This window comes from Ammospiza nelsoni, chromosome 3 (assembly GCF_027579445.1).
Source record: "Ammospiza nelsoni isolate bAmmNel1 chromosome 3, bAmmNel1.pri, whole genome shotgun sequence".
In the NCBI taxonomy this organism is placed as follows: Eukaryota; Metazoa; Chordata; class Aves; order Passeriformes; family Passerellidae; genus Ammospiza; species Ammospiza nelsoni.
In genome coordinates, this window is record NC_080635.1 from 106,608,914 (window position 1) to 106,626,589 (window position 17,676).

At 33.9% G+C, this 17,676-nt stretch overlaps 1 protein-coding gene across 3 annotated transcripts in view; it reads left to right on the plus strand.

Annotated features, from left to right (window-relative positions):
* Positions 1-17,676, plus strand: part of GRIK2 (glutamate ionotropic receptor kainate type subunit 2) — a 354,211-nt gene that overhangs the window by 140,287 nt on the left and 196,248 nt on the right. For all 3 annotated transcript variants that reach the window (XM_059467530.1, XM_059467531.1, XM_059467532.1), the window contains exon 6: positions 1,243-1,416. In XM_059467530.1, the coding sequence (XP_059323513.1) occupies positions 1,243-1,416 (174 nt within the window). The remainder of the gene's footprint in view (positions 1-1,242; positions 1,417-17,676) is intronic.

Genomic DNA, 17,676 nt, shown 5'->3' on the forward strand with positions numbered 1-17,676 from the left:
TTATTTCTTTGAAAAGAGGATGTGAAGTTATTTTAAATGAATTTTGAAACCTGCACATCTTAGATATTGTGAATGGGAAAGTAAATCATATTACTAGCTAGGGAATTAAAAACGGGTTGTGATTGATAACTGGCTGATATTTTTATGGGCTTTGTGATGTTAACAATGGATATTTGGATTTTCTGTAGTACAATATTTGATCTTCTTCAGCTCTAGCCAGTAAACAAAATGGATTCAGGCAAGTGTTACACCTAAAGCCAACTGACAGCAAAAATTAAATTAAAAATTAGATTAATGAATACCTATAAATTACAGGGAAAATTTCTATTTTCAATAAATCAAAATTATGTTATAGGGAAAGAATAGATTATGTGTAACCTTGATTACAGCTTTTTTTGCCCCCTGGTCAAAACTTGATCTTAGACCTGATTTTCCTGAAGTCTAGTATTGTTTCTACATTGCTTCTTAGGATTTGATCAAAGCACTAGGATAACCTTGAATTTACTTTCTTGAGCTAAAATTTGAATTGTTTTACTTTTTATTGATTATATTTCCCTCTGTGTACATTTGAGGGCTAACTGTGCACACACACACACAGATATACTGAAAACATATAAACTGGCAAAAGTTATTCTTGCAAAGATGAATTCCCAACCAAAGAAATGTCCATATTTGGAAGTATGTTGATGACAGTGAAAAAATGGTTTTGATTAAATTTAAAGCCATGTACATTTCTGCTTTTCCCTGCTCACCACCACCCCCACTCCCTGCCTACTCTCCTCCACCAATTTATCCTCCTAAGATTAACATGTTTAAGTTTCACTGAGAGTGAAAGCTCAAGGAAACTCTTGTCCAGTTTATTTCATTATTTCATGTTTGTTTAATTTCTGGTAAGTTCAAGAACTTACCAGAAATATTAATATTATTAATATTAATATATAGAAATTGAAAATTTCTAGATATTAATTAGTTTAGTATTTTAGCCTACCCCATAGTAGATCCAGTTCTGTAGTTGGACTAACATTTCCTGAAAGTCTGGTCTCCTTCCTCTGAGAACAGATTACTCCCACCCTAAGGGCAGCCACGTCGCCTGCCCACAGACACAGCCCCCCAGACAGGCAGAACACGTTTCCTGACATAAATAGCGCTGAAAATTACCATGCTCTCATCGGGTAGATGGTCCAACAATCGAAATAACAATTGCAGTGTATTACAGAATTTATACCATGGTGACTTTTCCAGGACCTGTTTGCCCTGGATGTGGAGCCCTATCGGTACAGTGGTGTTAACATGACTGGATTCAGAATTCTGAACACAGAGAACACCCAGGTGTCATCTATCATTGAGAAGTGGTCTATGGAGCGCTTGCAAGCACCACCGAAGCCTGACTCAGGTTTGCTGGACGGATTTATGACGGTATGAATGCCTTTTAAAAAATATTTGTGAAGCTAAAAATAATCTAACTTTTTGTTGTTAAAAATGTTTAGAGGTATGTAACCAAATATTATTGTAAACATGAGTCACTGAGTAACTGTGATGTTTCTAGTAATATTTTGCAGATTGAATACATTATTATATTAACTTTATTTTTCAAAATTACATGTACAGTGTTTTTTTTCAAATTATACTGCCATATTCTAAATATCAAATTCACCCAATTTCACTAATTTGTTTGTGAAAATTTTTTATGGGATAAAAATGAAGCTAATGAAAATTGTCTCTTTCTCTACATTTTGTGTCTTTTTCATTTAAGATTCATACTTTAATAATGTGTACTTTCTAATATTTACATGAATCTGGTTTTAAAATATTTTATTAGTATTACAAACAGGACCACATTATTATCTTTTGTACTTTCTGTTCTTTCAGATTCATCGGATAATTAATCTGGTTTTTTGTTTTCATTTTTTTCCTTCCATTTTGCCACTGGTCTTTGGCCTCCCTTCAGTTAATAAAAAATCTCAACTACATTCCTACAAACAAATTTTCATTGCTAGGTTTTGGTGAGTTTCTGCTCATTAGTTGGAATCCAGTCTGGAATTATAATGTCAGGAATGAAATGATTTTAAAAGATATTCTACATTAGGTCAGCTTTAGTCTTCAAATTTGTAGAAAGATTTTCCACTTTGGCCCCTTAGCAATTTAGGTAGTTGGGTTTTGTTTGACTTTGTTTTTTATTTTTTGGTAATTTTTTGTTGTTGTTGTTAGGTGGTTTTTTGTTTGTTTTTTTTTTTTTTTAGGCTTTTCAGTTTGAAAAATAGAAAATTCTATTTCTTGAAGACAGATATCTTAGTAATAATAACATATCAGATGCCTAGATTGTGTTAATTATTCCACATAAGATATCTAATCAACATTTTTTTTTCTACTGTTAAGATTTCATGATCTTATAGACATTGTGTACTAAATTGCAATCAATATTTTAATAAGTTAGTTTAACTTTTTTCTAGAAAATCACCCTTTTTAGGAAAAAATACTTTTTTAAAGTACTTACTGTATATAATGTTTTGAACATGATAATTTGAAACATTTTAAATTTAATTTCTTTACTAATTTCCTTGTACTGCACTTTACAGATTGCATCGCAGGGTAGTTTAAAATGATTTTGTTCATTTCTCTAAATAATTTCAAAAAAGCAAATTAATCCCCAAAATCTGAAAATTGTGTGCAGCCCACATCTGGTTTATATGTAGCTGCTACTTATTACTGTAAGTCATTCTTTCATGCTTTCTTGTTTGCATTAATATGCTCAATTCTTTTTTTTAACCTTTTTGAATTTAAAATCTGCATCATTTCTTCTCATTCATTGTAGTTGTATATTTTATATACTTATCAAAGATGTAACTGATCTTGGACCTTTGTATATTTACCAAGATCAGTAGTGATAGTTATTTTATGAGAACATAGGGCCATGGTGAAAAATAATGGAATAATAAATATTGGAATAGAGTTCTGTGCGCCAGTTGAATGTTTTTCATCTCCTGTGGTGCTGTAAAGAAGGTGCTTTTCTCAGAAAAACTTCTGATGTGCAGCAGAACCCTAAAATTGCTATTATAAGACTCTGTGAGAATAATATTTTACATCATTAATTTGCCTCAGGATAGAAGAGTATAAAAAAGTGCATGAAAAGCACCATGGCTTCTCTTCTGGACCTGTAAGAGCCCTCTATGCTCCAAGTGGAACCAAGTGTTGATACAGACTGTGATGAATATTTTATGGTCATTCTTTTTGTTGATTAAGCATTTAAATGTGCTTTGATTACCTGGGTTTTAAACCTGAGAGATGCAGATAGTATTTAAATTTTATTTAAAGGTCTAATAATCTTGGCAAACTTTATGAGTGTACAGAGTTTTTTTGTTCTGGTCCTTAGATACAAAAAATCAACCACAGCGTGTCCATTTGGACGGTGTGAAGGAAAGTCAAATCATGACGTCATTGCACAATGTTCTTTCTGTGCCCAGAATAATACATTTTATCGACTTATTATCGGGGAAGTTGTAAAATCATTTGAATGTATAAAATTTGACCTTCATGTCACTGTTGTTGTGTATTTAAAGTCAAAAATGGACTTGGAAATGAAAGATTCTTCACAGATATTGGTGCTATGGAGTACTCTAACTGATCTGGGCTGGACTGGACTGGAAATGTTTTATTTTCACTGGTTTGTAATGGCTACAGCTTAATCAGAAAAAAATAGCAAGAAGACTGCTTAATGAGAACACATTCAACTTGAACCACACAGCTAAATGCCATTTAAGCAGGTTTAAAACACCTAAACTTGTTCCAAATAAAAATCTTAAGTTTGTATAAAGCATTTAGAGACTTCAGTGAAGACTAGCTCTCTTCTATAAAAGCAGTTAGTTATGAATTGCAAAGTTCTTAAGCTCCAGTGGTGTTTCTGTAAGGTACTTCTACCCCAGATTTTTTCAACATGTTGAATTTGCCCTTATGACAGTTATAACTGTCAAAGTAATTCTGACATTGCTTTTTCTTATTTATGATTAATTGAGTTCCCAGAATTAATTGTTGTTTCAAAGTCTTTTCTCTAGGCTTGTATAATTGTCTACCTAGTATATAATTTTCCTCCTAATTATTTTACCTTTTAGCATCCTAATGGAACAAAAATTGGTATAAAATTTCCTGAATCCTATTGAGTTCAATTATGATAGTTTTTCCTTTGTTTCTAAGCTGTTCTTCAGCATAGCTCTGAAAAAGATGATGGTTTAGCACACCTGAGGGGAAAAATGATCAAAATCAAATTTTCAGTCACATTTCACTCTCAGGATTTCTTAAGAATTTCTTTGCATTGACTTTGAAAAACTAAAATTAAACTATTCAATCAATACCACCATATTGAAAAATTCTAGTAATAAATGTTTACGTATTGGTACATCAAAGAAAATAAATGCATTCTATGATTTACGAGAGTAATTACAGTACAATTGGCTTTGTTTTTCCATGGCTCCACAAAATCTGTAGAAACATTGAAAATTGCTTGCCATATTGTTTCACACTTTGCACAGTCTTCTTGACATAAAAGTGCTTGTGTAAATGTTTATAAAAATTATTTCTTTTAAGGGCTAAACTGATTTATATTAAAGAAAAATGTGAATGTACTTCAAATATGACATATAGAAGTCCTGTGGAAGACTCACGGGTCTACTCTGATTAAAGACATTTTTCTATCATCATTCACATACTTGTAGACCTAATTTGTGCATTTGATGGCTCTTCCATATTTTTTAATGTCTGAGGATAATCAAAATTATACTTGTCCTCATAATGTAGAAATAATAATCAAAATGTGTTGCTATTCAAGTGTATTTATATCTTGTTATCTGTCTCACACTTGTGCACATATGCATGTGCATACGTGTTATAGCTTATTAAGCTACTTAAATAGTTGTATTTATTTCTTAAATTTGTAATCTTTTTATTTTAAGTATTCTCAGCAGTCTTGTATTTACTTTGACCATTTTTTTTGGTATCATCATACTCTTACTAACCAGGAATAAAGAAATATTGTGCCCATAAAAGTAAACATCAAATGAAACTGGTACATGCCACGGCTGTTATTTCTTATAATAAAATTACAGGAATTTATATAGTAACAATTTTGCCAGAGGTAATAAACCATACCTGTAGAAAATTGCAGAAGAAATAAGGAGTCAAAGGTCAAACTGCAATACCTTATCTTTCTTTCTAGTGGAATTAACTGTATCTGACATTTCAGTATCTATTTATCATTGTCTTCTTGTTTCTTCTTGTTACTTGAGTGGAAAAAGCCAAAGGATACAAAAAATACATTTTTGTCCATTTTTAATCCAAACATGGGGGTTTTTTCAGATAGGAAAACTTTTAAATTAGTTCTCACTTGATCTTGCACTTCCTGGCTTGATTCAGCAATGCATGTAAGCCAGTATTTTTTAAATTTGACTTACATATTTCCAAGTAAAATCCAGAATGCCTACTCTGCAAAATTGAAATGGGCAGACATCAATTCATTCACTCATTTCCCTGTTTCTCACCACCTATTCTTTCTTGTTAGCAGTTCAAAAAGCACTTTTAGAAAGTTAGACTCTGGACAGGGTGGGTTGTTAGCATTTGAACCTTGTGTTATCCCAGTGTTAAGCAACTTCTAACTAGATTGAAGCTGTTTAAACAATTCTCTGCTATATTATATAGTCATTACTGTTATTTTCCACCAACTTTATACTGAATTCTGAAATTTGAAAGTGATTGGTACTTAGCAACCACTTAAACGGAATGACTTGGCATTATTAAAACCAGATTATTTTTCAACCAGATTATGATTTCTTCTAGAAAAATGAACTTATAAGTTAATAAAACCCCCAAATATGCCATAATGAAATAAAAATATTTAATTAGTGTTACTTCGGCTGGTTTTTTTCCTTAAAAAGTTTAGATTTGCAGGGGTTCATCCTTATTTAAGCCTGGAGTAAAAAAATAAATTTTGAACTTTCCTGCAGAATGGAAAATGATACTTAATTATTATGACAATATTTTTATTAAGTTCTAACAGTATGGGCATCTGTACTGTATAAGTAGAAAAATATTCTGGAAAACAGATGGGCAACATAATATTTTAAAGAAACTTTAGTATACTTCACTTACTGAGTCTATACAAGAATTACACAGAAAGAAGAAAAAACCCACAAAACCCTGGGCATAAATACACTTCCACATTTATATATGACAACCATGATTCACGCCAAGCAAAATAGAGCATAAATAAAGTGTTATGAGTTCAGAATTCTTTTACTCCTCAACTATTAATCTTCATAGTTCTCTGTGCCTCAAGTCAGAATTTAGCATGCATAATTAAGATGACCTAACAAGCCCTGCTGCTTAATTAACATAAAGTTTTCCTTACTAATTGCTTTTGCCTATCATCCAATTCAGCTCTCAGCTTTCTTCTTATATAGAAAAAGATTGTTCTTTTTTTTCTATTCTTTAAAGTTCACTTTAGTAGTCATATAGGGAGGTGCAGAGAAGCACTGTGGTACTTCTTGAATGCAAGAGCCAAGGTCAATATTTAAGTGTTTACCCCAGAAAAATCACAGTTTGCAGCTGATGCATTTTGTGTACTGCCTGGTGGAATGGAGCATTATTTAGTTGAGGATTTTCTCTTTTCACTCCTAATTATTTTTGCCTTTTTTTGTTTTTGGTTATCTTCTCAGTAAATGAAAATTATTGTTGAAAAAACCCCTGAAATTTAGAATGATATTAAATACTGTTGGCAAAATGCTACAGATTTTTGCATATCGAATTTATGGTTTTTGCAGAACGAATTTATGGTTCATTTCTGTGTATAGAATTTTCATTTGCTTCAAAAAAGTGAGATGAAATTTTATTCATAAAGTTTTGAAATTTTTAAAGCTGGTGTATAGACTTCCTCAGAAAAGTAAAATAGATTCAGTGTTGTTTTCTTTAAGTATGTAACTGCAAAGAAAATGCAAAGATAATGAGGAGAGATTCTAATACCTCCATAAATTGTCCTTAATTAAAGGAATGTACAAATGCATTTACTCACAGAGCTGCCTAGGAAATTAATTTTGAAACTAGCCATTTTAAGGGATACAGTAAAAATCCTCAAGTTACGATTCCTTTGGTATTTGAGAATGGAAATGAAAGAGAGAATTATGTTGGCTTTGTAAATGTGTAGATATTTTTCCCTAATTAGCTCTCCATATTTGCACACCTTAAGACTTAGGGGATGTATTTATACAATATATTCTTTATTTTTCTCTTTTTCCCCTGATTGCAAGAAAGATTTCAGTAAGCAACCTCTCTATGTCTAAACCTTATCACTGTTTTGTAAAATCTAATTTATCTGAATGTTCTCTTCCTTAGCTTTGTAGTATATTAGTTTAATATTCTCAGAAATTTTGTTGAATCCAAGGTCAAGCCAAATTGCTAAAAAAACTGGTCAAACAGTGAGTATAGATGGACAATAATGATTTTCAGTTGCAATAAATCAATATGTTCAAAAACCCTAAAACCTTGTGAGGAATTGGACCAATGCACGAAGACCATGCTAAATGGCCATCTGTAATCAGGTGAAAGAGCACATTAATCAACATATTTCTCTGGCTTATTTTTAGTTTAACTAGCTTGGTTAAGCTATTAATGTTGGATAGGGTACTATTTTTGCATTATAATGTTTGGAAGGATTAAGAGAGTAATGGCCCTGAAACCAGGACACCTGAAGTTGAAAGAATTGTCTGTAACATAAACATCCAAAATTTACAAAAAGGGATTCAGTTCTTCTATCATGATATAACCAAGGCTTAATGATGTTTTTCATAAATGAAATAAATAACTCCTATGTCAGGTAATTGGACTTAAATGATACTGAGGGCACTGTTATACTGCACTGAAAGCTAAGTGTAAATTTCCCAGATTCTTTGCTCTACTTAAAAACAAGCAAGCAACAACAAAAAACCCCAAGCAAAAACCCAATCCATCCATACAAAGAAAAATTAATCCCTCCCACTCACATCACAGTAATTTTAATCTAGCTGCTGCTAATCCATTTTAATCAAGATTTGAGGAAACAGCATGAGCCAAGGAAAAGCATTAATTTTAAAATAGCGAAGTTGTGATAAGTGTACGTAGTAGAATTTAACCAAAATAGAGTTAAAATAATGCTCTTAATTACTGACTCAAGAAATCAGGGAGAGGCAAAACTGGAAATATACTCCATTAGCATTATTGTTATTTTTTATATTTAGTTCAATATAATTTTAAACCTAATATTTTTCTACAATAATTTCATAGTTTCTGATCTGTGGTCTCCAAAATCCATTGTTTTGCATGCATCATAGAGGAAGAAAAAAAAGTTATGGTGTAGTTCAGGGTTTTCTCTCTGGAGCTTGTGTGACTTCATTTATCCTTGATGTCAGTATTTTCAGTGACAGTACAAACTGTCGAATATCTTGATACAAATTAGTAATTTAGTTTTCCTAATGGTAAAAGGATGTTTGTGAAACTTCAGTCTCTTCTCTGCACACAACAATATGGAAATAACAGTTGTATTTGGAATCGCTATTAAATAATAATTTAGTAACTGCTATCAGGCCCTGTGACTGGACAGGAGAATTTGATGAGTAGAAGATGCTGTTAAGGCTCCTGAGGGTGAAAAGATCAATAAAAATAAGAATAAATACTTGTTACAGAAATACAGTCTTGGATTCAGATTTAGAGTTTCAAAGAGGATATCTTCTTATGTAGACATCTTTATAATTATCCCTTTAGCTAAAAGAATTTTCTGGATTTGCTGATGAGATGTGTTTAGTAACAGGGTAGCAGCAAATGTGTACTTCAAAGGAAATACTAAACAATTACTCATTACTGCATTACAAGCTAAGAATCTCCCCTAGGCACAGTTAATTTTGTGAGTTTAAGGACTATGCAGGATTTCATGCTGTAAGATGTTTTAGAAATGATTTGTCAGCTATTTTGGGAATTAATTGCATTATTAAATATTTGAGTACTGTATACAGTAACTTTTAGAATTTTAAGAGACAGGATAGATCAGAAACCAATCATCTTATCCCAAAGGAAAGCTATGTACAAGTGCTGTATAGCATTTATCAGAAATTGCAGTTTCTCTTCCATGGAAGATTTAATTGAATTCTTCCAGATGTGGCTTGAGGATGTATGTATATATTTATAAATATACCAAGATTACCATTGATTTACATCATGCTTTCATGTTAGCAATCTGCACGCTGCTATGTCTTTATGAAGCCATAGAGGGAACTCAGTGTAACAGCAAGCGGGGAAATGGCAGAGCTTGTGCAACCTGCAGGATCTCCTACACAGTGCAGAAGAGTAGCGGGGGCATAGGTTGCTTTTTGAGATAGGAACTTGAGTGCCTTTTCTCAGGAAATATGCACATGTCTGCACTGCATGAAATTTAATCTGAGGACTGCAATTAAGCAACCGTAATCTGTCAAAGAGTATGTTTCTAAAGAAGGGCAATGAAGCTGGTGGAGGGTCTGGAGCACAAGTTTTATGAGGAATGTATGAGGGAGCTGGAGTTGTTTAGCCTGGAGGGAAAGAGGCTCAGGGGAGACCTTATTGCTCTCTACAGCTGCCTGAAAGGAGGTTGTACACGCGTGGGTGTTGGTCTCTTCTGCCAAGTAACAAGCAACAGAACAAGAGGAAATGGCTTTAAGTCATCCCAGGGGAGGTTTAGATTGTGTATGAGGAAAAATTTCTTGCCAGAAAGAGTGATCAAGCAATGGAACAACCTGCCTAGAGAAGTGGTGGAGACATCATCCTTGGAGGCATTTAGAAGTCTTGTACATATGGCACTTAGGGACATGGTTTAGTGGTGAAAGTGGCAGTGCTGGATTAATGATTGGATGATATTAAAGGTCTTTTCCAACCTAAGCAGTTCCATGATACTATGAAGACATTTTTCTTAGTATATGCATTCTGAAATGAATTTTAATAGTTTATGTATATACTATATTTATTGTTAATTTTCAAGAAAAGTGAACCAAAAGAAATATTTCTTTCATTCTCCTTCTTTGCTCTTATTTTTGGAACTTGCCTTGAGGGGCAGACAATCTAGAACTGATAATCAGTGGACTTATCTGCAGGAATTAATAACTCTAAGAATCATTATGGCTACCATTGTAGGAGGACAGTATAGGCATGCTAGGTTAAGCAGCAATGTAAATAATATGATTTGTGGAGAAATGGGACCATCAATTTAGCCTTTACTGTGTGCTTACCAGCTTCACAATGACACTGCCTGCTAGGACAGTCAATGTACTACACTTAATAGTGATACTTAGAAGTATGTTCTGGGTCAATCCTTGCCCTTTGGAAATCAGCCTATGGGTAATTTGGCTAATCTTTAGTTTGCTACATGCATTCCAGGTTCAAATAGGGTAAGCAGATGAAGAGCTACCACTTTTAAATTTTTATTTAATTTTAAAGTGGAGTGTTAAACACTACATACTGCAATGGAGCAGAAAAGAGTGAAAATCATATGTAAATATTTGTCTCTGAATATTCAGGCGGTTGTTTTGGATGTTGTTTGATAGGCTGGAACAGTCTTCATTGATTATATGCTTCTGATATATTAAAACCAAGAATCTGCTCTTTCTGTCTGTTACCAATTAATACTTGTTAATTACTGGACTAGTTGACAGAGCTGGTAGAAATAAAGAAGCTTCTGGGGATACCACGTTCTCTGCTGACGATCTGTAAGTGTATCTGCTTGAATTTTTGCCTTTTTCTTTTTTTCCCCAATTTCCAGATATTTATAGATTTATCTCTGATAAGAGATATTACTTCCCCTAATTTTTGCTTATCTCAAGTCACATCACACTTTCTGCTTTTAAGGGGGTTCATATAGTATATATTGACTTCATGGGGAGTTTATTATAAAGGCCAGATATGTAGTTATTTCTTAAATTAGTTTTCCTGAGGGATAACATTATTTCCTATCCAGAACATCATGGAGTCCATTTTAGAATTTAAGAGATTCACAGGGTATTCTGCTTGGCCTCCACCCTTCAGACCCTTCAGGAGATCAAAGGCTCCTAAAAGTCCAAATTAATGTCTACCCACCTTTAGTGAATGTTTTGTCTCTTCATATTTCAAATTATGCTATGTGCTTGACATAGTCAAGCCTTAAATAGAATTGTAGCAGTAAATGTACTTTCCACTTAAGGAGTCTAGAGGGAATACAAGTGCCACAAGCACACATAGAGAGCTGTTAAACAGTGCCTAGGAAAATCCAAGCATCCACCCAAATCTCCATGAGAATACCTTTATGTCAGGCTGGAAACAAAATTAACATGCTTTCATTTATATATTTCCTCTGTGAACATGAGGCCTCCACTCTCCCAAGTCTCATTGAGCTTAGGGGTTAGGTGAGAAACATGTACTGGATGCACTAAAGAGAATTAAGTGTCATGATGTTGTGAAACAGAGATTTCAGATTTAATGCTCCCACTTGCAAAGGCCTGAGTATATGCATAGTATTTTAATACTAGTGATAATGCTGTAACCTAATTCAAATGATGAGAATCTCTGCAATTTCCTGGAAACAAATACTAAAATTTCAGAATTTTCTTATTTTGATCCTGTAGTATAATTATTCAAGCCTTGTGGTGAAATGCTCCTGTGAAAGCTTTATTTTGTTTTGTAAAGTATATTCTGTGCACGAGGTTTCTATATCTATTGCTTATAAAAGCAAAGTTTTATCTGTTTGTGATACGTAAAAATAGATGTGTTAACCATCTATTTTTGCTGAAAAAGAAATGCAAAGCTTGCCAAGTAGTTCCGCTGAAGTCAAGTGGACTACTTTGACACTTAATGTGAAGTATATAATTTGTTTAAATGGGACTTCAAAGGTCACTCATAAAAAATGTTTTATGTAAGTTACTTCGTCACACCTCTTCACTTTCACATTTTGAGGAAAGAATGAGAGAGAATTTCAAGGTATTTCTGATGGCAAGGGACAATTTTTTTCAGTGTTTTCATGATAGCAGACATAGTTCAGAAAACACCATTTTTCAAATTATGGATGCCTGATGACATGATTGTTCTCAGTGCTATCTACACAAAAGAAACAGCATGAGATTTTAGATAGCTTTAGACTATTTTGGATTTCTTCACCTTCTGTTTGCTTAAAATTCAGGATGGTTATTCTGATGCAATTTCAAAATGTGAGTAAGATTGTGAGTAGAATCCAAATAAAAATACCTCTTTATTTAAAAGAATAATCTTTGCAAGATTACTGAAAATAAGCATTGGTTTTTGCTTGTTAATCTTCAAATGATAATTTAAAAAAAAACCAAATTTTTTTTGTTACGGTGCTCATTATTTCTGTTATAGTCCTTTGGGCCCTTCACACATTGGGATTAATCTTGCCTTGGGTGTTGGAACTAGGTGTTCCTGAATGGAGAGTTTTGCAGTAGTGTGCATCTAGAATTGAAGTCAGGAAACATCAACTTTGCAGCTGGAAGATTGCTGGCTAGTTATTTAAGTTGATAGACTAATTTAGAAGGTGATGTCCACAATATTTCCTGACTGGTCTATTCCGCACTCATCTGATAAAATTGGAAACCTATAGACATCTTTTGGCTGATGATGGGCAGAATCACAGAACAGCCCAGGTTTGAAGGGATCTTGAAATATTTTGTCTAACATTTCATGGGAAAGGGAGCTAAGATACACTCTGTCCAATTGTTTGTTGAAAATCTTCAGTGGTGAGAACTTCATCATATCCCTGGGGGGCTGTTCCTTTGATTGTCCTTGCTGCAAACAAATTCTTTCTCAAGAGGAAGCCTCTTCCACTGTATCTTCTACCCATTGTCCTTTGTCCTCCTCATGTGGGTCTTTGCCAAGAAAGTCTCTATCCTTTTTGTAGCTGCCCCTTTAATACTGAAACACTGAGATGAGATTCTTCCTTAGCCTTCCCTTCTCCAGGGAGAAAAGACCTAACTCCTTCAGTCTTCCCTCAGAGCGCAGGTTTCCTCTGATCAGTCCTCTGATCATTTCTGTGGTGATCCTTTGGACTCTATCCATTGTGCTTGAGTCTTTTTTAAATTTTTAATTATGGGGATCATAACTGGACAGGGTACTTCAGATGCAGCCTGAGGGATGTTGAGTGGAGCGGGATGGTCTCATCTCTATCTGTTAGTAATGATCCTGTGAAGGCAGCCCAGAATCCAGTTTTCCTCTGCTACTGCAACACCTTGTGGCTGGCTCATCTTCAGCTACTTGTCCACAAGGACCTCCAAGTCCTTTTCAGCAAGGTTGCTCCCCATTCATGAAGATTCTAACCAGTTCTGGTTTCTTTGATTATGTCATCTTTGCACTATTTCTTAAATTGCATGGTAAATTGGGTTGGGCAAATTTGTTTTCAACATCAAGTTGAATATAGAAACTTAAATACTGACATACCACATTCCGTTCAAAGACCACCATCATTCATGTAAGGTCTTCAGCCTAAGGTTTGTTGTATGATATGAATTGCAAAATTAAAGTCAATATTCATGGAAGGAGATATTTCTGTCTTGGATAAAAGATTTAAAGCAACATCTGGGGGCAATTAGAAAAGCTTCACTTTCTTTGGCACAGTTAGGTTGTCATATCATTGTCTAAAGCAAAGACGTGCTTACTGATTTTGATTAGCCTAGATTTCCCATAATTTGGAAATCAGCTAGGAAAATAATAACACAAACTTATTTTTAAAATTGAAAATTCTTCTTTTAATGTTTGTACAAGTAGGGTTCTCTGCCTTAATTTACTGACTTTAGTCTTGATGAAATATTCTAGATGAAAAAAATGAACTTTATCTTAAGTTGCATCAGAGTGTTGTCTCTGTGTTTCTTTTAGCAATGAACATGCTTAGATTTTTTTGACCTTACTGTTCCACATTTGGCCTATTCATTTACTAAATACATGTCTTAAATAAAGATAATTTAGAGATAGACACCAGCAATGTTAGAAAATTGCTTTGAAACAATTTAAATGTGAAGTTGTTGAAAGATGTTCTCTTTAGATGAAAAGTAAGTCATAAGGGCTCAAGTGCAGCTGTGTTATATAAGCAAACTTTCATTTGATTTATTTATAAATTGGAAAAGAAGGGGCTTTGCAGAGGTAGCTTTGCGAAGCTGAACATAAAGCTTGAGTTAAGAAAAAATACTTTATTTAGCTAGCAAAAAATTTTATTAGTATTTATAAGGACATTTTTAAATTTATGTAAAAAAGTAAATAATGAATAAAATTTGTCTGGAGAAAGAGGAAAATATGAGAACTGCATTATTTTCTGCACCCACATAAAGTAGTGCACGTGTTCATTTAACAAAATCAGCTGTGTTAGGTTAAAAATTGATTATTTGTTGATTATAAAGAAGTTTCTCTGAACTTGATAAAATCAGATCATCATTTAGGGCTCATTCCTAAAAATAAAAAGCTCAACAAAACTCAAATGGGATATACTTGTAAATATACAAATGAGAGATTAATATAGTTAAACTGTAAAATGTGGAATGCCATAATAAAGTGTATACATACTGAAGTTTAGTTTGGACATTAAAAAAATCAGGAAAAATACATTGGCAGAAAATCAGTTTTATATAAATATACATATACATATACATATACATATACATATACATATATGTGTGTGTGTGAGTGTTGGTTTTTCTTTATCTTGTAGATACGAGCACATGTTCCTTTTGCATTTGGTCAGGAAATAGTTGTTAAGCATTGGAACAGGCTTCAGAGGGAGTGGTTGAATCACCATACCTGGAGGTATTTAAAAATGTAAATCTGGTGTTAAGGGATATAGTTTAGTGACTGGACTTGTTAGTGCTAAAGATCTTTTCTGAGTTAAATGGTTGTATGTTCTACATTGAGTTTATTCAATGCTGTTGGATAGAATCTGAGTGTCAGGGACCTGTAATGATTTTCAAGTAAGATCAAGGGAGAAAATCCATCGGTAGAGCAGTGGGAGATAAAGTACCACCACAAGAGGCTCTTCACTATCTGAAAACTGGGTGTCATATTGGTTAGAGAAAAATATTGAAGGTCTTTTTCTGGGAAAATAAATTAGCAGTAAGCAAGATTTTCAGAACTGAGGGGCTGGAGCACTTGTGCAATGAGGAGAGGTTGAGAGAGCAAGTCTGGGGAAAGGAAGGTGTCTTAAAGACCTAATAGCATCCCCCTAACATCTGTGGGGAGATTATCAAGAAGAAGAGAGAAGACATTCCCAGCAGTGCATAGCATAAGCATGAGAGCAAAGGCATAAATAAACTGAAAGGAGAGAGATTTTGACTGGATTTAAGGAAAAATGTTTTCACTGCAAGAAAATTAAAGCAGTGTGAAAGGATTGCTCAGAGAGGTTGTTGTAGTCTCCATCCATGCAGGTTTTCAAAACCTGATAAAGTTCTGAACAAGATGTCTACTGAGAACAATGTAAAAGGTGCAAGTGTTGGACTAGGGAAGTCCTGTGGTCTCTTCATCCTGAATTGCCTTATGATCTTTATTTTATACTCAGTAACTGTGACTGTCCTCTGAGAGGTTAAGTCTCCAGGATCTCTCAAGAGCACTGTTAGATCTGAGGGAGCCTTTTCATAAAGAACACCAGTTAAGAGTCATGAAATTGAAAACTTTCCTCATATTCATGATGAATTGTAACTTCATCACACAGATACAATACAGTTTGTAAACCAGAGTACCAATGTTTAATTTTCTTCTAGAAGTTACCCTCTTATTTTGGGGAAAGTATCTGCATTGGTTCCTGCAGGTTTTATTAATTTTAAAAATAAGGGACATGTGAATTTTTCAAATTCCAAGAAAACCTCATCTAAAATAGTGTGGTCTCAAATACAATTTTTAAGCTTACACAATATCACAGAAGGTATGTTAGAATATATCAGTCAAGATATTATCAGACTAATGCTAGTACCTAAATACACAGTCAACACATTCAGTAAAAGAAATACAGTGATAGTTGTATTTCTCTCAGAAGCCCCTAAAATGTCCTTTTGCTAGATGTTTACAAGGCATGTTGGTAAGCTTTCTAAGAAAGTTAAAATTGGTGATCATTACAGCTATCAATTCACACAGGCATGATTATGCCCTAAACAAATGAACTTTAAAAGTGCTGAGAATTGAAAAGGGTCCAAGCATTTAAATAATGAGCATACCATTAAAAGAAACAATGAGAAACCTAATAATTCCAGGTTTTGGTCAGAACATGACTGGTTTGCTGTATTTTATTTTAAGGAGAATCACGAATTCAGCTTGTCTGTGCTGCGCAGACATAGGTCAATGTGCCTGTCTCCTTTTTGCAGCTGTTGAATTGGCAACCTTCCAGAAAGCTTGGTGGCAAATCACATAGAACCTTTCCAGGAATGACTACTGGTCTGCTAAATCTTCCAGCAGTGGCTTGGCATATTCAGACATATTCTTTAATGGTGGCAGCCATGTCTTAGGCTTCATTTGTTTCTGTTTGCAGATAAACTGCCCAGAGAGCAAGTTTAATATCCTTTGCCCGTGCTTCAGAGTGAACTGTACATACATACCTCCTAATGAAGAAGATGCCTAAACAGTATGTGTGGAATTTGCCTCTCCTAACTTAATCCATGTCAAATTCAAATGTCTACTGATTGCTTATATTACCTTTTCAGTCAGTACAGGAAAAATAGAGATTTTTTTTTCCTAAAGCAGCTGCACAGACTATATTACTGAAGAGGAGTCTATAGGGAGCCTAAAAGATTGACTGGCCATTTTAAATGGCTGAATTTAGAAGAAATTATTCCTTTCTGATGTGTGTGAGTTTTGCACATACAGATCTCTCCACAGTTTTTATTTTATTGTTCTTTGACATTTGAAATTGTGTTTACAGTTCTAATCTGCCTTGCCTGCAGCTATAAGGAGACACTATTTAATATGGACTATATTACCTTGGTGCCCTATCTTGAATCAGTTATTACATGCACACCAAAATGGTGATATATTTTGACAAAATAACTAAAAATGCACTAAGAATACAGTAGAATCTTTAAGTAAATAGCATTACTTGTTTTGTGCCTAAAGCACAAGAACATTGTTGCTTTTAAGACTGATCACAGAAGATCAGTTGTCAGAACTCTCTCAACCTATCCAAGAGTGCATTTTCATTGTGAACTCCTGCATATTTTACCCCCAATGAAGGAACTTCTTAACAATTCATCTGTTTGGCTAGGGCTCAGGTAGCAAAGTTAATAACCATATCAAGAACTATGTCACTCTACACTACTTTCTTCCTGACAATATTTAGTGAAGACTGTCGCTCCTTACCTTTTCAGATCAACCTGAGCATATTTTGCGGAGACTTGATGAAATTATCTCAATGTTGCTTTCTGTAAATCTGAACAGTTTCATTCTTTATAGAGATGGAAAGAGGAAGGAAGTAGGTTTGAATTCTTAAAACAGATATAGCAGTGCTATATGTCAGAGAAGCAGACAAACCTCCAGAACTTTGGGGTTGATAAGTCCCTGATTGTATAGAGTACTAAAAATGTTTATGAGGTTCCTTAGCATTTTCAGATTAGCCAGGGCCTGCTCTGCAGAAGCAGAACTTCATGGGTAAATTTATTTTTTTTCAGTATGTCTTTTCATTGTGTGAACAAC